This window comes from Coffea arabica, chromosome 1e (assembly GCF_036785885.1).
Source record: "Coffea arabica cultivar ET-39 chromosome 1e, Coffea Arabica ET-39 HiFi, whole genome shotgun sequence".
Classification (NCBI taxonomy): domain Eukaryota; kingdom Viridiplantae; phylum Streptophyta; class Magnoliopsida; order Gentianales; family Rubiaceae; genus Coffea; species Coffea arabica.
In genome coordinates, this window is record NC_092311.1 from 50,519,482 (window position 1) to 50,542,885 (window position 23,404).

The following is a 23,404-nucleotide window of genomic DNA, read 5'->3' on the forward strand; positions in this document are numbered from 1 at the left end:
TTAACATTTTATTTTTCTCCTTTTGGTTTCAAAAACTGTACCTTTTTTTCCTCCAAAAATTGTACTTATTTCTCGGTTAAATTGCAAACTATCTGATTGTCTACCCAAGTTCTTGTCAATCTATTTGTTCAGTTTTCGTTGAAAATTGGTTAAGACCTTTTGAAAACTCTTTCCCATTTATTCATAAATTAATTAACGACGGCCCTCCCGCCTGAGCAATTAATTAACGACAGAAGAAGGTTAAAAAAAAAAAAAAATTTGAGGCAGCAAGGGAGACGGAGAAAGTCAAACTCCCCAGCCGCCACAAGAAATGAATAATAGCGACACAGTTGAATTTGGATTTTGGACATAGCTACTCTTATATTCTAAATATTTTTTTGTTTCGAGAATTGTCTTGTACTAGTGCTCTTTATTATATTGCCCATCTTTATTTATTTATTAAGTGTATCAGTATAACTCAATTCTGTTCATTCAAAATCTCGTTATGAGTGCAATGTCATTCTCACATTCAGTTTTTTTTTTTTAATAAAATATCATAATTTCACATGCAGCTTTTTAAACTAGTAAATTTTCACTTTTTAATCTTGCAAGTTTCTATTCACAATAAGCAATAGTCATTGTAGAATTTTCACGAGCTCATACAGAATTCCTCCACATTTTCCTTCCTGGAAATAGAAATAGAAGAAGACAAATAACAGTAGCAGCAGCATTAGGTCATTATACAGAAGCTCGCCACTTTGGATTGCATTTTTCGTGATTTTTCATGGAAAAATTACTGTAGCGATTTGATGTATGTGAAGGAAAAAGGTAATAGGGAAATGTGATCACAGAAAACGACGTAATTTTTCTACGGTAACCGGCAATCCAAACAAGGTTTCTCCGCATTTTTCTTTCTTCCTTCTGGTCAAATACATATGGTTCACGAGTGTTGATGCAGAACTTTGGAAATTACATTCAAGTGTAGAATGCTCGATCATTAGCTGGCGTAACATGTTTCACACGCCTATTTTCGTACTATAACTTAGTCTGGCTCCCTATCGTATTCAGATCAGAACATTTTAGATACCTTCTTGGCTTCTTTGATCATCTAATTAGTATATCATAGCAGATACAATTTCAAAACCGGACGCTCTGGTTCCTATACTTTCACTATTAATGAAAATCACAGATTCAGATCGTTAAAGAAAAATAAAAGTGTCTCTATTGAAGCAGGTAATAACTACAATCACGGCAGAACTCACAGTACCGTATTTCGCCAAAACAAGTACAAGTGTTTGCCCTGTCAATGTTTTGCCTCCGGTAAACGACCGCATCCACACGGTAGATTATTGGAGTGTTTGTTTTCCAAGTGCAACAAATATTTCATTTTCATACAATCAGAGCATCACCAGATGCATAAAGTATGTTAATTGTCAATCACCTTTTTACCCTTTGTTTGGAACATTTTTCCCCAAGAAATTTATACTTTTCCTTGAACACATTTCTCAATAAATTTTTTACCTTACATATATCAAATCGTTAACATTAAATAGGATCATTCTACTTGAAAATACTTTTATGTCACAAATGCTAGGGTAAGAGTTTTTCTAAATGTGTCTAGTGGGGACTTATTGATACACCTAAATCAGATTTAATCTACCATATGAATGCACATACTAACAATTATTATCCTCCATTACAATTATATGCTTTCCCATTGAGCTTCACTTTTTCAAGGTATTTATTCGAAAATTTTATCTTAGTTAGAATTCGATGAACACTCGTTAAACAAACTCATAAAGTAATTGCATTGTTTATTTTTCCCGTTGTACTTATAAAAAGAACAAAAATAGTTGTTCAATCCAATCTTGTTAATATGGCATTCTTTTGTGATCCAATGGAAAAAAAAAAAACTAGTAGTTATCCTTCTTTCAAGTAGTAGTATGTCAAGTTATTACGTTACGTGATAATGAAACGTAGTCTAGTTGTTAAGATATTTCACCTGTAATTGATAGGTTAGGTTATAGATTCGAGTATCAATAAATAAGTGGGAAATTACTGTTGATACTTATGAAAAGAAGAAAAAATGTTATTTGCGTGATTTGTCTCGATGAATATATCTATACCTGGCAATGGGGTGGGTTGGGCGAGTTTTGGATGGGTTAATATTGGGTTTTCACTTAAATGGGTTATACTCAATCCGCCCAACTTTAGATTGGGTTGATTTTGGGTTGGGTCATATTGGGTTATCTCAAACTCATGACCCAAATATGACCCAATAAATTAATTAATACATTTTAATACATAAACTTTTTCACATACATTTTAACACACAAAAAAGATTTTTTTCACACATATAAACACATTTTCACATACATAAATATATTTTCACACACTCACTTCTTAAGTTCCTTGGAAACACATCATAAATAGAATAATATTTTATATTGCTTGTATTGTGAATTTTAGATAATAAATTATACATTTAAATAGATTAGCTAAAAAAATTATTTATTTTGTACTTTTTTAATACTACTAATTGATTGAAACTTATTTTTGTCACAGCTTATTAACACTTTTACTATTTATATCTGTTTTATTGTAAATTGTAATATTCTATGTATATAAATTATTGAATGCTATATTATATTATATTTGAAAATGTAAGTAAGAGACATACAATTTGTTGTATAATAATTTTGAAATTATAGAAAATAAGTTTGTACTTTAGTCCTTATATTCTAAAAAATTTTATGATTCATGACTCTAGAAATTTTGCAAACTGTTGTGAAAGGTCCATGCATCAGAACTACATTCTGGGGATAATATGCAAATTGCTTTCTTCCATTAAATGACTGGAGACATTACTACATTTTGGTTCTTGGACTCGCTAATTAAGAAAGAAAATTAATTGTCTTGCTGATTGTAAGCTTCTCATGAAGTTGAAGATTGGAGGTATTTGCTTCAGACGAAATGAAATCATTGGACTAGCCATGCCCAAGTTGCCATAATTAATCAAAACAAAATAGAATGTGCAAGTCAACTATATTGATTCGAAGTTAATATCGTGATCTATATACATATAACTAGAGTTGTCAAAATGGGTGATTTGGACGGGTTTGGGTTGGGTAATGGGTATAAGTAAGTCAACCCATTTATACCCATTTAATTAGATAGGTATAAATGGGTAAGTCAAAAAATAAATTGGATAATCCAATTACCGATTTATAACCCATTTATTTTAACTTTTTGTAAATTTATTTAAATTCATTTTTGCAAATTAAGTTATCAATTTATACCATCATTTGCACCCATCATTAATTTTAAATATTTACTTATAATGCTCAATAAGCCTAATTATCAAATTTTTTTCCATCCGTACTCTATGTCGCAAAATTATATACTATTTCATAATTAAACAATAAGAATATAAAAATTTGAACTGAATATTATAAAAGTTAACATAAAAATTTAATTCAAAAATTTTAAACCCCTAGCATTTTTTCGTGTGTAAATTTAAAATTTTATTTTGAAAAAGTAAGAAAATAAGCTAAAACTTGTCATAAATTGGTAATGTTGAAAAATCAGCAAGTTAATAAACTAAAAGAAAATAAAATAATAAAATAAAACGAACAAATAATAATAATAATGAAACAAAAGTAGTTAACATCATGACAAAATGAAATTTTTTTTAAAAAAATGGGTGGGGGAAGAGAGGAGACTTGGGGGAAGACAATTTTAAATGGGTTAATTGGGTTTGATGGGTTACCCAATAATACCCATTTAATAAATGGATTAAATGGACATTATTGAGTAACTCATTTATACCCATATGCAAAAATTTAAGATACCCATACTCATCTATTTATGAGCGGGTATGGATAAATTTAGTTAAATGAATTTGTTTGACAGCTATACATATAATATATATTAAAAGGTATTTTTTTATTGATTTGATACAGTTAGATAATTCATCACCTAATTAATTAGAATCATCTAGGATCATACTTGATGCTATGGTCATTTTAATCTTTTAGAATTACCACAGCTCTAATATAAAACAGAAAATATTATATGCTTGTAAAAAGTACTGGTATTGGTCCCCAAAAAATTATTAAGGAAAATCCCAAACTTTTTAAGAAATAAATGAGAGGAGAATTCATGAACTATTCTGACATTTTTACCACAAAAAAAAAAGAAAAAAAAAGATGAGAAAAACAACATACTCTTAAAAGGCATAATAAATTATTATAGAAGTTGAGCAAGTTTAACTACTTTTATAAAAGTAAAATAAACATGAGTTTTTATTTCAAATTTCTTTTTTATTTTAACTAAAAATTAAAAAAAATGATTGAAAATATATATATATGAGAATTTTGAATACAAATTAATTAATGAATTATTAACACATGTCCAAATGTAAATAGTTGGGTATATGTGTATTAAATCTTGTATTTATTATTTTGAATTACTTTTAAACAAGTTGGATATTGGGTATCCAAATAAAAAATCTAACCTGCCCAATGAATAAGTTGGGTTGTTCTTACCCAATCCAATAAAACTCATAACCCAATTGATCCAACCCATCCTTTAAAATTAATGGGCGGATTGGGCGGGTTGTTGGGTTTTGGACTTTTTTGCCAGCTCTAAATATATCTTTATAATAATGAATCTTACTTAACAAAAACCTTTATTTCATTGTTCGTTCACAAATTGTAAATTAGGGCCTTGGCGTTTTAAGCTTACGTTCAAGCATCAGCTATGAAAGGTTCCGCCGGTGAAAAGATATATAAATAAATAAATAACAAGGGAACGCCGAGGAGAAGAAGTCAGAGGGTACCAATTTAGATTTATAGGAATAAAGAAACGGAAAATTAATACCGACTTTGTCAGGTGCACCTACCACCGCAGATAGGCATAGAACGTGATTTGTGGCTAACCCTTCCTTCCTTGGCTTGAGCCTCCCTCGCCACTACTATTGCGTTTATTCGTTTTGAATGACCAATTATGTGACGTCACCCATTGCCAGCCATAGGACTTCATGATCAGGAGTTTCTTCTGTCCCCACACCTTAGGATATAGAAACAAATTCAATAGATATAGACACTAACAGTTTAATATAATAACTTTTCAAAAAAAAAAAAGCAGTTTAATATAATAAATTTGTGTTTTTTATATGAGTAGAATAAAATTTGATTTTTTTTTTTGGCAAATCTTGATAACCAAACACACTCAATTGAGTCGTTAATTTTAAAAGTGCGTAAATTCAAGCACTTTGGGCAACCCATTAGGATTGCTATTTTTTGAAATACTCATACAAAAATGTATTATAGTAATTTGATATATGTAAGATGAAAAATGATTGATTGAAAATATGTTCATAAAAAACGTAAAATTTCTTTTAGAAAAAAAAAAGGCAATTCAAACATTTTTTTTCTAGGCAAGATGGGCAGTTAGTCAGTGACAATCTAGGCAGTTCAAACACTTGATTTGTGTCCAAGACTACTGTTGATAAAAATACGTGGTTAATCACGTCTACCTTTCTTATGCTTTAGCCAAATTGCAAGAAGACCTTTCGAAGTTTGAAAAATAACAGTCACCCTCCTTTAACTTCAAATAGGTATCTTACTATATAACTAACACATAAGTAGGGGTTTGGTATTAGTAACAAAAAGTGTTAACATTTACCTTTTCAAAAAATACATTTTCAATATTTACTATTATCTATCCACATCTTATTTGGAAAATGTTTCACTCCTATATAACCATTACCATATAACTATCACTACACTCCCCTATTAATTGATTAACTAATCCACTAATAAACACTGCATCACTTCCCAAAAGTCTTTTTAACTAATTTTTGATTCTATATATATATATATATTTTTTATTATTTGTTTTTTCTAAAACATGTACACATAATGTGTGCCCCACCCAGCAATAATAAATAACCCCTTCTTGTTAGTTTATTAACGCTTGTTTATCCTAATCAAACCAAAACATACGTAAAAGTAAAAAATTATCCCTTCATGTCTTACAGAGAAAGGAAGGAAAAAATAAAATTTGATATAGAAAAAGAAAAAGTATAGCCAAGAAAAACCAATGCCTTTACTTCTCTATTCATCGTCGTTCTTGTTCCAGAAACCACCACTAACTCCGCCAGTGCATTCCCAATTTGCTTAATATAAGAAAAAACAAACCCCAAATCTTCTTCTCTTGCCACCAACAACCTCCATTAAGCCTAGGTCTTGAGCCCCATGAGCATCTACACTTCCTACACAGATCTAAAATGGGCATCAACAAAAGAGCCAATTCCAATAAATTGGGGAAAAAAGATTATAAAATGCTCATTTGAGTGGTTAAAGGTGATAGAGATGCATCAATTAGTGCTATGATTGATCTCAAAACTTAAATTGCAGATGAAATGACATAACAAATAGGTGAGGACTCTAGAGTTCAAGGGTGCAAAAATGGTTACCAAAGTAGAGGGAAGAGGTGAGCATGAGTGGATGAGTTTTTGGGCATGAAAAACAAATATGGATGGTTTCATGGTTCAATAAAAGAATCAATACAGTTTCTAGAAACGTTTTTGTTGATCATTAGTTCCTTTGCTCAGAATGCACTCAGACTTGACTTAAAAAAAATAAAAAAAAATTCTAGAATCATGTTATCATCTTTACAACAATAATCAATGTTCAATGGCTTGAGTTTCATTAGTAAAATTTGTTGGAGTCAGGAATTGGGACTTTGGATATTATTGAAGACGTTATAGTTTGGACGAGTACCGGGGAAGAGGATGAAAATAGACGACGGTGGTGGATTCGTTTTGGGGAAGAGTCTTTCTGTTTACACATACTAGTGTGTATTTCAACACCACCGTTTAGCAAATGTTAGGTCAAAGGGGGTGGCAGTTATTTTTCAAACTTCAAGAGATTTACTTGTAGTTTGGTTAAAGCACGGGGAGGTAGATATAATTAACCAAAAAATTTTATATTCTTGGAATGTTTGAAATGTGTCTAATTGTTCTTCAAAAAGAAAAATTGTAGTAGAGCCAAAAATTTTGGCGGAGCCTAAGAAAAGTACGATAAAAAGGTAATTCAAAAATTTGTTCACACAAAATAAATGGTAAAAGTAATTAACTTTGTTGGAAAAGTCAAATTTAGATTGCTATTTTTCCAAAATACCCTCATATTAAATATGATATAATTTTATGGAAACTTGAATTGATGGTAAAAAAAGAATCAACTCTCATCAAATAGGGTAGATTTATAGTAACAATTACTTACATTGAATAAGGGTATTTTAGGAAAATTAAAATACAACTACATTTTTCAATTGAAAGGTGGACTATAATTTGGGACAGATGAAAAAGGAATATAGGATCGGACTATCAAAATGGGACGGAGGGAGTAGCAAATTACGTGGCCGAAATTGTTTTACAGGCTTTTCATCGAATAGAGTAGACGGAAAGATTGGACACGTGGTTCATACTGTGCCACATGAAATTAAGGCCATTCTTCCGGGAGTCCAGTGAAGTTAATCACCTGCTGCACTCCGCTCCAGAGTCCAGATCGTGACTTTGAGGCAGTGATACTGATATGGTGGGCCTACGTTTTCACGATTGACAGGCAGTAATAGACCATTCCGGACCAGACGCCTCGCCGGTGTAAATAAATTCAACCTCAATGGGTCCTCTTTTCTTTTCATTCTTCCATTAAAAAAAAAAAAAAACAGAGGCAGAGAGTCCACGTCTAGCAATTCAGCTTCAGGACGGAGGAAAATATTTATTTATTTAACTAGGTGTGAACGACGTTTTAAATAATTTTATTTTTTAAATACATTACTTACATATATAAGAATTTTAAGCAGGAAAAGCAACAAATTGCCTAGAATATTTTTTGTCAAGAAGTCAATTGCTTTTACTGACTAAACAAACCTAATCCCCAGAGCATACTTCAAAAGCCGGCAGCTCTTGGAGCAGCCCCAGGAGACTTATCTACCCAACAAATCCCAACCCCCTCCCCGATGTGGGACTATAACTCACTCAACCATCCTGCTACTAAGAGTGTACTAACCCCCAAGTGAAATTGAGAAATGAGCTTCGTCTTTTGTCAAGAAGTCAATTGACTTTTACTGACTAAACAAACCTAATCCCCAGAGCATACTCCAAATTGCCTAGAATATGAAAAGTGACATTTACACTTTTAAATTAGTCTATTACATTCTTGGAGGCATATTATTTAGTGAGTATATTGGAATGCAAGAGGTTAAAATGAGAGTGCGAATATCAGTTCCTTGAACTATATGGTAAATGTTTGCTTGCGAATCGAACATTTAATTCATGCTTTCTGTCTTTGATTCATAACCTTGTTTGTCTCAAGGATTTGAGAGTTGAACTCCTAACTCCTAGTTTAGTTAGGAAGATGCTTTATCTGTAGTTAATAGGTCACATATTCGATTCATCACAAGAATAAATAGAAAATCATTTGTTAATCCTGCGTAGAAAAAAACATAAATGCCTATGGAGAAAACATGTACTTTTTTTTTGTGAATTCTTAAACCGCTCGGCCTACTATTCTTTCCGGTAGGCAATTTTGAACTATATTGCACTCTCAAAAGAATCGTATCCTACACCTTAAGTAGGTTCTACCCTTGAGGACCAATTCTCAACGCGTATATTCTGCAAGGAGTTTTTTTAGGGGCTATACATAATGAATTTGTTTGAAGAATATATATTTTTTGGAATAACCAAATATTCACAGGGGAAATCACAATAAAAAGAAATTGTAAACAAGCACATTTGACATTTTTATTTCAACACTATTTAATTGTTGAAACTTTTACCAATATTTACTTGAATATTAAGTGAAAATCACAATCCCAAAAATGAATTTTTTGAGAACTTTTCAATAATATGTTAGTCTTTTTCTAATAAAAAAAGGAGTTCAATTTTGATCATTACCATGAGCTAGCACTCCTTGCACAACAAATCTACTTTAAATATTGGCTCATCCAGATAGGGGCAATGTGTACGTGACACCATAAGGGCCCAAATCTCAATATCATCTTGGTCCAAAACTTCATATTTGAGATGCAAGGAAAGATTGTCAAGACACGCTTTTCAGGATCATAGATTATTTACAGAGTTCTTATATGTTACCTACCAACGCAATTTGACTTCATATTTGAGATGCAAGGAAAGATTATCAAGACATGCTTTTAGAATTATAGATTATTTACATAATTCTTATGGGTTACGTACCAACGCAATTCTCGGCAGTAGAACATTTACAACCACTAATGCTAATAATTTTTTTCTAGAGGGATGGGATTTAAAGTGGGAAGAGGGCAAAGGGATTTGAAATCAGGACTTTTTATTTCTGGTTCTTCAACTCCAGCGATTAGACGAAGGCGTTGTCAATTTTAGACAATATTTATACTTTTCATGGTCCCTATAAAATTCTAATTGACTCCTAAGCCTCATCCAGGCCTAACAGGTACACAAGCCCAAATTTCTTTCTCGGGTAAGTGAAACCCCAAATTTTGTAATGTGCAAAACTCGGAGCGTCCATCAATCCTTTGTCACAACTCACAACTTCCTTCAAAAAAAAAAAAAATCCTTTGTCACAACTCACCGATAAAAGCGCAAATTTTCAAATAAAAAATTCAGCCCTTCATAACAGCGCCTCCTCAACTCGTCTAATTGTTCCAGAAGCATTTCTGTTCAGCGCATTGTTTTTTTGGCAAGGATCTTGTACCCTGGAAGTAAACCATCCGAGCGAACGATGTCGTATGTGCCTCCTCACCTGAGAAACTCAACCACTGATACCGCCGCCACCACGGTCACCACTCTAGACACCAATCACTTCCATTCTTACTCCAACCTCAGCTCCGAGACGAACAACAGCAGCAATAACTATCTCAATTCAGCTCGCCGGAGCACCGTCAATTACACCTCTCCGAGGACTGTTTCGGCTCCCGACATTGTCTTCCCCAATTGGAAACCTTCCGAACGCGTTCTCCGTCTTACACCCGAGCAGGTACCTTGCACTGGCGTCAGTTTCTTTGGTAGTTCCTCACTTTCTCTAGATTAGGTTGTTGAATTCTGCAACTTGATTATGCTTTGGCTTATTATTTAGCTGTTGTAATCTTCCTTAGTTCGTGTCCATTCTTTTTACTACAATTAGTCCCTTCATTTCCGTGTAAGAATTACGGAAGATTTGTGCATTTTTGTTGGTGGTATTCAAGTCAACCTTTGCATATCAAACTGAAAAGCAATCAGGAGATTAAATTATGGCTATCTCTTGTCGCATAATGTTTTCAGGCTAGAGTCAAGGAAGAAATGTCTGCTTGAGTCATGCTTCAAATAAATAAGCTCAAATTTTCTGATAGCTTTAACGTGAGAATGCAGTTAGAACTGTCTTACACTTTACATTGCATTTTCGAGGATTATTTCGTCGCATTTCAACTTTTTCTTAAAACTGACGCATGACACGGTGCATATTGATCTACAGATAGATGAGGTTCGTTTAAGACTTAATCTTGATGTTATAGTAGCCCCAGACTCGCCTCCTGCGCCAGCGCCTATTGAATCATTTACTGACATGGTAACTTGATCGACCCATGAGAATTGGGTTTATTGTAATGGGATAAAAGTTTTCACTTGGTCTGACTTGGTGTGGAATCTGTTGGCGTGCAGTGTTTGCATTCTAGCATTATGAAGGATATATCTTTTCATGGATACACAACTCCAACACCCATCCAGGCTCAGGCCATGCCAGTTGCTCTCAGTGGAAGGGATCTTTTAGGTTGTGCAGAAACTGGCAGTGGCAAAACTGCTGCATTCTCGATACCTATGATACAGGTTTTACTCTTTTTTGATGTTTATTACTTGGCAATTTGTTGGAACAGATATTAAAATCTATTCAGTTTATGGAATTTGGCGGGGTAGTTTTTATTTTACCTTGAGAGCGGCGGTTATTATTATTTTTACCTCCCCTTGATTGCAGCATTGCTTGGCTCAGCCTCCAGTCAGACGTGGTGATGGACCTTTGGCGTTGGTACTGGCTCCTACAAGAGAGCTAGCTCAACAAATAGAGAAAGAGGTAGGCAAGTCATTTTCAAGTTCTTCGATCGGCAATGATACTAAGTCATTAAGATGTTGTTATGGTGTCTTTCAACTATAAAAGGATTTTAACTACTCATTTTCTTAAAATCTAAACATAACATCACATGCTTAGTAATATTCCAGGTTAAGGCTTTCGGTAAATCATTGGATTCTTTTAGAACTGCAATTGTGGTGGGCGGAACAAATATTGGTGATCAGGTATGGGATCATTCTCTTGTTTTTGTAATTGATATAGTAGCTTGTGTGTTATCAAAATCCTGTTTTCCTGGCTGTTGAAATTCTTGAATGAATAGGTATTGAACTGAATTGGTGCTCCTGGACTTTTTTTAAATCAATAATGTGTGTCCTAACCTCCATCTTTGTCCTTTTCCTTTGGAAAAAGTTTCAAAATTGGTTTCATGATTGTTTGTAACTTCTGCTACTGGTACTTTGACAGAGATCTGAGCTACGCCTAGGGGTGGATGTAGTGGTTGCAACTCCTGGAAGATTTATTGATCATTTGCAGCAAGGAAATACTTCCCTCTCCAGGATCTCATTTATTGTTCTGGATGAAGCTGATAGAATGCTGGATATGGGATTTGAACCACAGATGAGAGAGGTAAGTTCTTTGTCTATAATGTTGCAATTGTTAGCAGATTCACAATTTCAGAATTTGTTGTTTGCTGCATGGAAGGTTGAGGTCCTTGTCTATCTATGTTCATCCATGCGCATGCAAACAATATTTCTCATTTCATTTTATATATGCAAAAAGAACTCCCACTGTATTTTCCATATTTTTTCCACAATTTCTGAATTGTTCATTACACTGAGATCTCAGTATTCTAGTTCCATAGTTGTATTCCTGACTACTGTGATACCATTAGAAATAGCTGTTTTCTAACTAACTTTTTTACTACTTGATAAAAGTTTGCTTTGGTGCTTTTATCATCACCATCGGAGTACCCTATTCCTTCAAACAGTAGCTGTTTCTGTGGGACAAGCCATAGCAACACCCGAAGACTTATTAATAGGCAACAAAAATGCAACTAAAACAGACTGATAATAAGAAGAATTTGCTGTATAAATAATTTTAACCTTGCTGTTTCCATGCTGAGTATGGGAAGAAATTTGCAGTAAAATACTTAGATGCAAAGGGAAGAAATATAACTGAAAGCAAACATTTGCATGTCATTTGCTTTTGTTACAGGTGATGCAGAATCTTCCTCAAAAACATCAAACTTTATTGTTTAGTGCAACCATGCCAGTGGAGATTGAAATGCTAGCACAGGTAAGAATCAGGTTATATTCTCAATTTACCCTGTAGTTTGCTGCTTAACACTTGAATGATGTGCTGTGTCTACTTAAATAACCTTTGTAGGTTTGATGCTTGGGCCTCAAACTGGTTCTGCTCTTTATGCGACTTGATGATTTTGAAATGAGATTAGTATTTCACTGAAGAGTATCTTAAGACGTTAATTCGGATTCATAGTGCATGTACATTGTGTCTGAGCCTTTTTGAGAGTTCTTGCTACTTGTAGAGCCAAAACTGGACTGGCTTTACAGTCCATGACGATATAGTTGCAGAAGCCTTATTCCTTGGCTTGTCCTTTGTGGAGTCCTGGTTCACGCTTGATTGTGTCTTTTTTGCTTCATCTTCTTAGTACTGGTTGAAGTATGCTCAAATTGCTAATTTCTGAGAAGGTTCATGTACCGAAGTTTATCTACTACATCAACTTGTTGCTATCAGAAACCTGATATTTGAGTTGGCTTGTTACATATGCTTTCTATCGTCAACATATTCTTTTTGTCACTGTACTAAGTAATCTAGGTTTGTCAACTAAGTGTTTTTTTTATTTTTAAAAAAAATTATCAATAAATTAATTTTTTTTTTGTTTTCTGTAGGAGTATTTGACGAATCCAGTGCAAGTAAAGGTAGGCAAAGTGAGTTGCCCAACTGCAAATGTATTGCAGAGTTTGGAAAAGGTGCCTGAAAATGAGAAGGTATACTTTCTTTTTTTTTTTAAAAAAAAAAACTAGATAAACTCTTTGTGAGCTTGATTTTGGCATAAGTAATTCATAGTTTAACAAATACATTATTGGATCATTGCTATGGTGGATGCCCTCTTTATTCTTGATAGAATGCTGGCGTTTTATGAGCTTCCTGTCAATTATCAAGATGCTTAGTTAAGTTGAACTGTATCATTTGCACCTGAAGCAGCTATTATTTAAAAAGTTTGTCCATGGGTATAGCAACAGAATTTAAGACAATCTAATCTTGCACATGCAGTTGCCATAGCATTTGCAAAAGCATGTTTTCATTACTCTTAATGTTTAACCTATGTCGCGAGATATTTAGGGTCCTTTCCTATAGGTATGGATATCTATAATTAATTCTCATCCTATGTGCTCTTAAAAATGCGTGAGTTTTATGTGTTTATAGATAGATCGGCTTTTAGGAATGCTCGTGGAGGAAGCTGCTAGGGCTGAAAGATTTGGCCATCCCTTTCCTTTGACAATTGTCTTTGTGGAACGTAAGGTAGAGCTATTAAACTTGTTTAAGTTCATTTTCTCTCTCTTTTATCCTTCTTTTGTCATTCCATTTCTATAATGCTATCACAGTTTTTTCTTACAGATGTATGATATCAATTGATAAAAGCATCACCTTTGGCATTGAAATAATTGTGATTCTCCTGGGTGTTAAAACTTGGCCATCTCAGTGGATATATTGTTGCTTGAGTTGCCATAAAGCATAATGCTCTTTCAATTGGGAGTTTCCTTGAGAAGATTTTATAATTAATTTTGATGTGCATGGTTTTAGAACTTGCTTAATGGATTATGTGATATGAAAGTGTTGCTCTTCCGATACTCCTAGAAAACAATTTCAGTGCGGGCTTTTGCTGTATGAGAGCTTAACTTGTTTATTCTAATAAATTAAGAAGCCTCTCTCTAAAATCAATTCGATGTGGGGTTTCACTGTTTATGTTTGGAAGTCATGATAATACATTCTAAAGCTGGCTTGGTAATTTGAGGTTGTTGGATCTTGATGTTTCTCTGAAAAATATTCAGTTTTCAGAGTTAATTACAACTTTAAGCTGATTTATAGAGTGTTTTAGTGTAGCTTGTCAAAGGTAAAAGAGAGAGAGAATTTGAACAGTCAATTCCCCCTTTCTGTCACATATATTACCTTAAGGTATTATTTATCATCACATTGGACAGGAAACATGAGAGTTAGAAATCCCCAAACCCATGATTGTTATGACTCAGCAATTGTTTCTTGTCGTGCTTTACAGTTTTGAGAAATGTTGAATATCAGATTTATATATTCATTCTTCTTGTTTTAGATGTCAAGCTTACCCCAGTTGAATAATCAACTCTCGATCTGATCTTTTTGGCAGTTGTATAAGATGCGTCTCTGCATTTGTATACATTGCTTGCAAGTTTAGTATATATTGATACCATTGAAGGGGAAAAGATGGAAGGGCTGGTTTTTGTGGGGTGGGGGGGTACTTTATGCTGTTTCCTTTGGTGCCTTATTGATGGCTAGGTGTTTGCTGCTATTGTTATCTTGCACATGTGACACCGTGATATCAGCTCTCAAACTTTTAAGTGCTTTGAATATTCAACTGCATGCAGACTAGGTGTGATGAAGTTGCAGAAGCATTGATAGCTCAAGGTTTAAAAGCGGTTGTTCTACATGGTGGTCGCAGTCAAAGCGAAAGAGAATTGTCCCTTCGTGATTTTAGGCACAGTGCTACTAATATCCTGGTATGTTAGAGACTAAGGAATTTGGCAGGCTATACTTTACACCAAGCTTCATTGCCATGATATCACATCAAATTTGTTCCTTGTATCTTTTTCTCATTGTAGTTATGCATCATTGTAGCCAAATTCTTGTGTTATATTGAAGTCTTGTAGTATTAACCTACACATAACCCCAACCAAAAGCAAAGAAAGCCATATACTGACACATGGTTGAATGGGAATTATGCTTATGTAATATCCTAATTATTCACACATTTTTGCTATTGTTGAGTTAGTTGTGAACATATTGGATACTTATTTGGATGTGTTATGAGAGGGAGCAACCTTACATGGTTTGATGTCCATGAAGTTGGGTTATTAGCCGTGTATGGTAAGAGACATTTTTCATACTTATGGATCATTTTCTTTTTGTTAATGAAGTACTGGATAATTTATCTTTAGATGAGTCACCTTCTAGCTCGTCCAATGTCTTGATTTGACGTTTGGTATGTCATGTGCAGGTTGCTACTGATGTTGCATCTCGTGGATTAGATGTCAGTGGAGTGGCTCATGTAGTGAATCTAGATCTTCCAAAGGTAATATGGTTTCAGCGGAAGCATTCTCCTCTGTGACAACTGAAATGCAATTGCAGGTTCTAGAAGCTAACATCAGATGCTATTTTTCTAGTAATGTGTCAAGTATTGTTATACCAATTGACACCATACTTTTAGACTCTGTATGAATAATAATTACTAAAAATAAATAAACTTATGGTTTGTTTCAGAATAAAGGGATAACTATTACGTTATATAACCAGCAGTATAATCTCCATTAATTTACCTGTGATAAAGATGCCTGTATAATTGATCCCTACACTTTTATCTTGCCTACATCTATTGTGAATGTAGTTCTGGAACTTCTGATCTGGTTTTCTGATTTCAGACCATGGAAGATTATGTACACCGGATAGGAAGGACAGGTCGTGCTGGATCATCAGGCAGGGCAACATCATTCTATACTGACCGAGACATGGTGCACCTTTACTTCTCTATTTACTCGCTTCTGTCATGTCATTTTCTTTAGGGGTTAAGAGATTTTTTTTGGTAATGCAAATACATGCTTAGCATAGTTATATGCTGCAGTATCTGGTTGCACAAATAAAGAAAGCAATTGTAGATGTTGAATCTGGCAATACAGTCAGTTATGCTACTGGGAAGGTATGGCTTTCCTCTTGTTGCTTCTTCATAGTAAATATTAACGAGCACATCCTATTATTTTCCCGCTCTTTTCTGTTCGTTATGAATGCCTGTCTCAGTTGTTCTCTTTTTCCTTTGGGACCTGTTGTATGCTTTTGTGCATGGTCTTTTATCTTTTTTATTTTTCTTTTGGAGTAATTGTTAAAGAAAAATGCATAGATAGTGGTTCACTGGATCTGTCTTTTGCTTGCATTAGCCACTACTAGTTCATTTCTTTCTATTCCCACGTTGCCTATGGTTTATTGTCAGGTTGCTCGGAGGATGGAGAAGGAAGCTGCAGCTGCTCATAAGGAAGCGAGGATTGCACTCTCCAAGGTCTCCTTACTGGGCACTGCACCTTTGAACGTGGAGGATAAGTACAAGCACATGATCTTCCCTGCAATGGCAAGAAAAGAGGGTGCAGCAGACGATGCTTGGGACGATTAATAGTTCGAAGTTGCGTTTCAATATATGGGGAACCAAATATGTTCACCAATTAATTCATCTTTTATTACTTCAAAAACACAAGAAAAATAAAAAAAGACTAATCATGCTCTTCATTTTCTTTCTGTAGTAGCATACTGGCTCGCGGCCACTAGTCTTGTATCAGCCATGTGTAAATATTTGTCTGATTAATCGTGTACATGTGAAAAGAAGAGGTGTTTTTTTTTTTTTTTTTGGGTTTTGACCACCCAATCCAAATCCCGCCTATGAAAAGAAGACTTACTGTTCCCTTGATGACATCGCCGGTTATGTGTTAGGATTGGAGCATAAAGATTCTGTTTCACAAGTGCAAAGCATTCAGAGAATTTTAGTTTCAACATCTGATACATGAACAGCTTTGTTGATTCAGCAAATTGACTATACGTGGTTACTCGGATAGAATGGTTAAACGTGCTCCAAATTTAAATCTGCCCTGATGCGGCAGATATGCACTCATCCCTCCGTCCCTGCCCCCAACACAACAGTCGCGGCAGCAAAAGCTCTCAAGCAGCCAACAAATCCAAAAGGAGTACAAAAAACTCGTATCATACATACTGGCCAAGTACAAATGGTAGAGCACTGAGCGGCAGATAAATTTTACAGCAGCAAAATAGCATAGAGTCAGAAGAACCAGATGGACCGGGACATAACCAAGATAATAATCCCAAGTAGCATCACATGCAAAACAAAACAGATCATTGCATTTTACGAGGGACAGAGAAAGAGGAGGAATGACGGTGTCCGTTGCTGTCAATTAGTTTAGGATGCCATCACTGGAAGTCGCTTGTGCCCTATGACAGCCTGCCGTAGCATATGGTAGCCGTTCCTATAATGCTCAAGTGAGAAGCATAGCTGCCTTATAGCCTCTCTTTTCTCTTCTGCTCCTTCCAAAATTAATTCTCGCTGCCTCCCCACCTCTCTCTCCAGTTCTTTAATTCTTAATTGCAGCTCTTCCGCCTGTTTACGCGCTACATCAGCTCGAGCAATCAACTCAACATGCTGCACATGCAATTGGTGCAAATGCTTGTTCATTTCATCAAAGCGGATGTCTTTGGAACTAATTTCTGCAACATACATAACAATTTTTGCATCAAGTGCATCCTTCTCTGCCCTCAATGTTTCATAGTTCAACTTAAATGTATCAAGACTTCTATTCAGTTCTTCAACGTGACTGCTCTTCTCGAGAATGCCTACCCTCAATTCGTCGATTTCAGCCCCAAGCATAGCTTCCATCTCTGCTTTCCCCACCTTGATCCGTCTGACATCCTCTTCCAAAGATTGGCAGCGTAAATCCATTTCTTTCAGATTATCCTCCAGATACGTCTTTTCCTTCACCATTCGAGTAATTTCAGTTCGAAGCTGAGAGTTCTCCTCTGATAAGCTCTCGTTAGCATTGGAAATTGTTTCCCTTAATCTCCTGATTTCTTGATCACGATCTGATACATTGGATTTATACCTCACAATTCGGTCCTGCAGCTTCAAGACCTCCCTTCTCTCTTTTTCAAGTTTGGTTTTCCAAGTAGAAATATCTTTTTGTGCTGATCCTAGCTGATCCTGCAAGCCATGGATAGCCGATCCATTATTCTGAAGTTCCAAGCTTAAGCGTGCAACTTCCTTCTCGGAATCAAGAAGCTTCTCTTTCGTAATTTTTAACTCTTTCTTGAGGTTGTGGATTTTGTCTTCTGAGTGCACTGTTTCCGAATCACCATTGGGTTCATGAAGGTCTGTCAGCTCTTGTTTGTGCACCTTGGAACCGTCTTCCACAACCACTGCATCTTCCAGCACAGAGACATCCTTACCATGCACACTGTTGGTGAATTCCATCGTCTTGTACTTTTGGAGCTCATCTTTCAACATGTTAATCTGTTCCTCAGATAGTCTAATCTTCTCCCTTGCTTTCCTCAACTCTTCCTCATATCCTGCTAGTCTAGCCAGCAAAATTTCAGAGTTTTCATTTTTGGTTCCTCGGTGGGAGCCTTCGGAAATCTCCTCCTGTAGCATTAAAAACTTTTCTTTTGCATCACGGAGCTCTACCTCCAATTCAATAATCCTCTTACGCAAACCTTGGTCATCATCACTACCGTGTGTTGCTGTGTAATTGTTTACAGAAGAATCATCTGATTCTGAATCAGAATCCAGGGTTGATGATTCATCTCCTTCTTTGTTGGACATGTCTGTGCCATTTCCACCAGCCCCAAGAAAAAACTCAAATCCAGCAGCACGGGTACCAGATTTTCGTCGGCTGGGCCGTCGATCAGGAGATGGCAAAGTGGAAGGTGGTTCAGAACTTATATCTGAGATGCCGGAGCCCTGCGATTGGAGATCCGAGGGAATGCTTTTCCGAAGCTCTCCAGTAACATGATCATAACGCTCTGCCAATGACCTGTACATTCGGTAGAACTCCTCAACGAGATTAATAAGTTCTGGCCTCTTCTGGTAATACATTTCGGCCTTTTTAGCAAACGAATCCGCATCATGTTCAATGAGTTTCAGCATCCGTTTGATATTCTGATCCATCTCTGACATCAATGATCTTTTTGTCAGTTTTTGGTTCGACATCTTGAATGGTTAGCTTACCACCATCACATGCAATCAAATTGAACTGTGGTTGAAGTTACAGACATCATCGTCCCAGAGCCTATATGATAGAATGACCGCCACCGACTTTTGACCCTTTTTAAGAAAGTGACTGAATTTTATTAATAAATTAATACAATCTTTGGTGCCTTCTGCGTATCAATCACTCGTTTTTCCAGTTAGTGGAATATTTCAGGTAAGATAAAAAAGTTTTAACTTCCTCATTTTATATATTAAAAAAAAAAAACTGAAAACATTCTAAAACCAGTGGCCACAGCAAATTTAGATTCCGACTTTTGTGGGTTTGAAAGTTCTAAAGAGTTTGGAAGGAGTTCTCGATAACCCCCCGCTCTCAAGGGAGCTTTTCTTGTATACAGAAAGAAAAAGAAACCATTTTTTCAAGCAATAATCTAATGACTATTTTCCTCTTCAGTATTAAGCATCTACTTAATTCTTTGATGACTAACCAGGAAACAAAAAGTTTTTGTGCTTCTAATTAGATTAAAAAACATTCAATATGAGAACCCATAAAGAAAATAGTGGATAAGCATGATAAAAATGAACTGCAATAACCATTAGAAATTTAGATGACATTTGATATAAACAAAAAGCTGTTTTATATTTCCTTTCGCTTTATTATTTTTCCCTTTTTTTTAGGGATAATTTTTTTTTTTTTGTGTGGGGGGACAGTTCCCAATAAAGAAAGTAAAGCATATAGCAGTTGAAAAAATATCTGAACAGGAAAGTAATAAAAGAAAAAAGAAAAGAAAGGTTCAACAACCTATACTCTAACCTTCGAGATTTTCTTGAAGCCACCTAGAGTTTTTAGGACTGACGTGGCTATCCCACCACCAGGAATGTGATTTTTTTGACACAGTCTTCTTCAACTTATTCCGCTTGACCTGAAATAAAGAACACAATAACACGTCATCTTAAGCTCCCACCCAATTCTGGTTTCAAAGCTAAATGCTAAATTTCTCAGACCATGCAGGCTGCGCCAAGTGCATACAAAAAATCCTTTGCATGAACAGCCGAGATTGGTGGCCTATTAACTTTCCTTACTTCCACACCAAAATGCGCGAAGAAAGGGGTACCAAACGATCAAACAATCATCTGTATTATTAACAAGTAGAAGAGGTACAGTGGTTGGGACTCTTATGAAGATTAACTACTCACCAAGGTGGCTGCCATTGTGCTGATTGAGCAGAACTCGTGTAGAACACCTTGGTCTGAACAAAGGGATTTACCTGCAATTTGGCTCAGCATAAATAACGGCTACGAGATACTGCATAAAATTCGTCTTCATCTCTGGTACATGGAATGCGAATTTGCAGTATTGATCTCATCACTGAAGGATATAATTTTTAACCTAGGTAGGAGGTGACTGACAATCAATACCATCCTTTGGAAATTACAGAGAAATAGTAATCAAGTTTAAACTATCAAGTCCAGCGAAAGCACAATCCAAAGGGGCTTCAACCATCTGAGCTTTTATTGCCATCATTCAGTTTCATTTCCAAACCACAACTCTGTGCTTCAGTGGTAACAAGACAAACATTTCAATTTTACTATTTGCTGAGTTCCAATTACTAAATTTTTGCACCAAAACAACTAGGTACAAAATTAGGAGGAGAAGACGAGAGCCCGAAGAATCTGATGCAAGCCGGCCCAAAGCATCATTATGTGACGGAATGACCAGTGAAACGGACCGATCCAACAACAACAAGACAAAAGAGGAAAGTGGCTTTGGGCCTAGAAAGCAGCTTCCAACATTCATATTTCGTCCATGAAACTGAGGTGAGAGTGTGACAGACTAATTGGATATTTTTACTTTTAACATAAATCCAATAGGGCCCACAATGATTGGACTAAATTATGGGCGACACATGGCAAGGACCAAGCACGTTCACGGTTCACATAAGTGCGGCGTGTCACCACGCGCATGTAGAGCGCGGGAACTTCAGAGTAATTGATAAATAGTCCGCATAAATAAATAAAGGCACAAAAAAAATTATATATATGACGAGGTCATGGCCTCATGGGGGCTTTGACACAACTGTACAGAACACCATCTCCAGCTATATCCACGCGGTCGTGTTATTCACACCCATCAATGTTTGCTGATTCATGAATCCAACCCCCACCCGCCCTTCTCTCATTTTTCCCTTCTCTCCTCCAAAAAAAAAAAAAAGAAAAAGAAAAACAGCTTAACACCCCACCCATCATAAAACCAAAAAAAAAAAAAAAAGGAAAAGGCTAATAAATGGGAGGAGTTAAGAGTGAAACGAAAAAATGATAAGAGTAGCAATCTCCTCGAGAAATATTTATAGTTTTTTTTTATAGATTCTTTTATTTACTGCTATTATTGACAAATGAGTTTTTTTTTTTCCTTTTTGATACTATAACCATGAACCAACAAACATATTTTAAAGGGTTCAGAAATTTTAATGACATTTGACAAATGTGGTGTCAAATCTCAAAATAGTCTCCACCGGTGATTTGATTCCAACTCCTATCAAAGTTCTTACCAGCAAAGGGACCAACTTTCAACATACTGGAAGAACTGCCAGCAATTAGGTGAAACGAAAGATTAGCGTACCTTTTGGACAACGTTTTACGAGGAGCAAGAAAAGGAAATGAAGCATTGTCCAGAATTTTAAGTCCAACTTTACACCCCAAAATGGTAAAAAAAAAAATTAATTTAAGAAAAAGGGAACCCAACTTTTCAGTGGACCAAACGAATTTTTTTTTATTATTAATTTTAACTTGCAGGGTTAGAATAAAAAGATTCATTTTGTATGCATATTAAACTGAGGAAATTGCAGTGACACAGAAACAGAGAAGTGGATTCATACTTCTTACCTCAGATCAGGGGACGACTAATCAACAGAGATGGATTTCAAGTTTCAAGCTTGTGGGGCACCTCTGGAAGAAGAAAGAAATTAAAAAAAAAAAAGATGAAATTTAATATAAACTTCTCTAAAAACATACGAAAAGGAGATACGGATTGAAAAAGGTAGAGAATGTTAAGTAAGAAGTTATGTGCTGAACCAAAACAAAAAACAAAAAAGAAAGTGAAGCCTCGCATTATCAGACGGAGGAAGAAATTGATTGGAAAGACATACTACTATTATGAGCTAGGGAAGAAGAGGAAATAATAAATATAGGAGATATATTCGCTTCTCACCCTTTCTCCTTGAATCTTCCACTTCCAAACAAAGGTAGATATAGGGAGTCCAAGAAAGACAAGAAAACTTAATAATGATTTGACGAACGGGAAAAATTTTAGAAGTCTGAATCTCCTCCGGCAAGAGAGAGAGAGAGAGAGAGTTGGAGGGGTGCGAGGAAGGAAGAGAGTGAAGTGAGAGAAGTGGAGAGTTTACAATATATATGCTTGGAAGTATTTGACGGTATCAGCTGAAGGAGAAAGGGGACAGCGGGAAAACACTACAGCCTGACTTTTTGTTAATCCCATTCCCACCACCATTTCTTTCTCTATCCTTTTGGAGTGTTTCTCAACATGGGCTGGGGGTGATTGATGGGCCGGGGATTCTTCAACATTTTGGGGGATTTTGACCAAGTGCGGGTTCATAGTGTATGACAATACTCCAAATAGTCCAAACGTGAAAATTGTGTGACTTTTTCCTTTATCCCCTTTTGCCTTTCGGTTGGGACTTAGAGCTGGGTATCCATTGTTTATCCAGGTAATGGGATTCTTTTGTCTCTTGAGTGACGGAAAAATCTACAGGGGGCAAAAATTGACTGGAAAATAGTTGATTCTTTCTGGAATTTTAATCTCTGATTGGAGTAACACAATTCCCTATGGATATAGGTAGGTAAAATAATGGCCGATGCGATGAATAAGTTGATACATGAATTTTCCCTTTTCTGTTATATTAATTGTAATAAGAAGATGCAATACGTTGGTATTTACTACTAATAATGTTAAAGCTACTCCTCTTAAGAGGTCTTGGGCATTATTAGTCTTTCAAGATCCCGACTGGTACTGAGAATGAGAATTCAGACTCGCATCACATAATTGAGGTACAGAAATGGACTAAATGAAAACATAAACAAGGTGCAATGCATTATGCGTCATTAATTAGCCAAATTATAAAAAGTGAGTGTCAAAGGTAAACCCATGCCAAATTCAGACTTATCTTCTTCTAAAATTTATTAATTACTTTTTTTTTTAATTAGCAAGATCAAATGTTAGGTTTAGTTTAAGGTTTAGTAGCATTCTTACAGCAACACCTGTATAGCATTTTTGCTACATAAA

At 35.3% G+C, this 23,404-nt stretch overlaps 2 protein-coding genes across 8 annotated transcripts; one reads left to right on the plus strand and one right to left on the minus strand.

The window, feature by feature from the left end:
- Positions 1 to 9,493: 9,493 nt before the first annotated feature.
- LOC113712287 (DEAD-box ATP-dependent RNA helicase 20) lies at positions 9,494 to 16,739 on the plus strand. 2 transcript variants are annotated; one of them, XM_027235631.2, is made up of 14 exons: positions 9,496 to 10,022; positions 10,497 to 10,589; positions 10,682 to 10,846; positions 10,992 to 11,087; positions 11,234 to 11,308; positions 11,547 to 11,708; positions 12,297 to 12,377; positions 12,992 to 13,090; positions 13,530 to 13,625; positions 14,723 to 14,854; positions 15,352 to 15,426; positions 15,773 to 15,862; positions 15,973 to 16,047; positions 16,336 to 16,739. In XM_027235631.2, the coding sequence occupies exons 1-14, from the start codon at positions 9,768 to 9,770 to the stop codon at positions 16,510 to 16,512; spliced, it is 1,671 nt and encodes a 556-aa protein (XP_027091432.1). In that variant the 5' UTR covers positions 9,496 to 9,767; the 3' UTR covers positions 16,513 to 16,739. The 2 variants fall into 2 exon arrangements, with proteins under 2 accessions (XP_071917646.1, XP_027091432.1); XM_072061545.1 differs by lacking the exon at positions 11,234 to 11,308 and having other exon boundaries at positions 9,494 to 10,022.
- Positions 16,740 to 17,075: 336 nt separating this feature from the next.
- LOC113712264 (protein NETWORKED 4A) lies at positions 17,076 to 22,658 on the minus strand. Of its 6 annotated transcripts, none has more exons than XM_072061542.1 (5): positions 22,313 to 22,658; positions 21,988 to 22,050; positions 20,302 to 20,494; positions 19,907 to 20,027; positions 17,076 to 19,067 (listed from the first exon to the last, which is right to left on the minus strand). In XM_072061542.1, exon 5 carries the CDS (start codon positions 19,063 to 19,065, stop codon positions 17,308 to 17,310), a length of 1,758 nt encoding a protein of 585 aa, XP_071917643.1. In that variant the 5' UTR covers positions 19,066 to 19,067; positions 19,907 to 20,027; positions 20,302 to 20,494; positions 21,988 to 22,050; positions 22,313 to 22,658; the 3' UTR covers positions 17,076 to 17,307. The 6 variants fall into 6 exon arrangements, with proteins under 6 accessions (XP_071917643.1, XP_027091414.1, XP_027091398.1 ...); XM_027235613.2 differs by having other exon boundaries at positions 19,919 to 20,027; positions 20,302 to 20,372; positions 22,313 to 22,657; XM_027235597.2 differs by having other exon boundaries at positions 19,919 to 20,027; positions 22,313 to 22,657.
- Between the last annotated feature and the right edge of the window lie 746 nt (positions 22,659 to 23,404).

Excerpts from the sequence above, each read along its gene's own strand:
- LOC113712287 (XM_027235631.2), top strand. The coding sequence starts at position 9,768 with ATGTCGTATGTGCCTCCTCACCTGAGAAACTCAACCACTGATACCGCC. Across the intron at positions 10,847-10,991 it reads TCTCGATACCTATGATACAG|CATTGCTTGGCTCAGCCTCC; the intron begins GTTTTACTCTTT and ends CCTTGATTGCAG. Across the intron at positions 11,088-11,233 it reads CTCAACAAATAGAGAAAGAG|GTTAAGGCTTTCGGTAAATC; the intron begins GTAGGCAAGTCA and ends GTAATATTCCAG.
- LOC113712264 (XM_027235597.2), bottom strand. The coding sequence starts at position 20,391 with ATGCTGAGCCAAATTGCAGGTAAATCCCTTTGTTCAGACCAAGGTGTT. Across the intron at positions 20,028-20,301 it reads GCACAATGGCAGCCACCTTG|GTCAAGCGGAATAAGTTGAA; the intron begins GTGAGTAGTTAA and ends TCTTTATTTCAG. Across the intron at positions 19,068-19,918 it reads GCTTCAAGAAAATCTCGAAG|AGATGGATCAGAATATCAAA; the intron begins GTTAGAGTATAG and ends CATTGATGTCAG.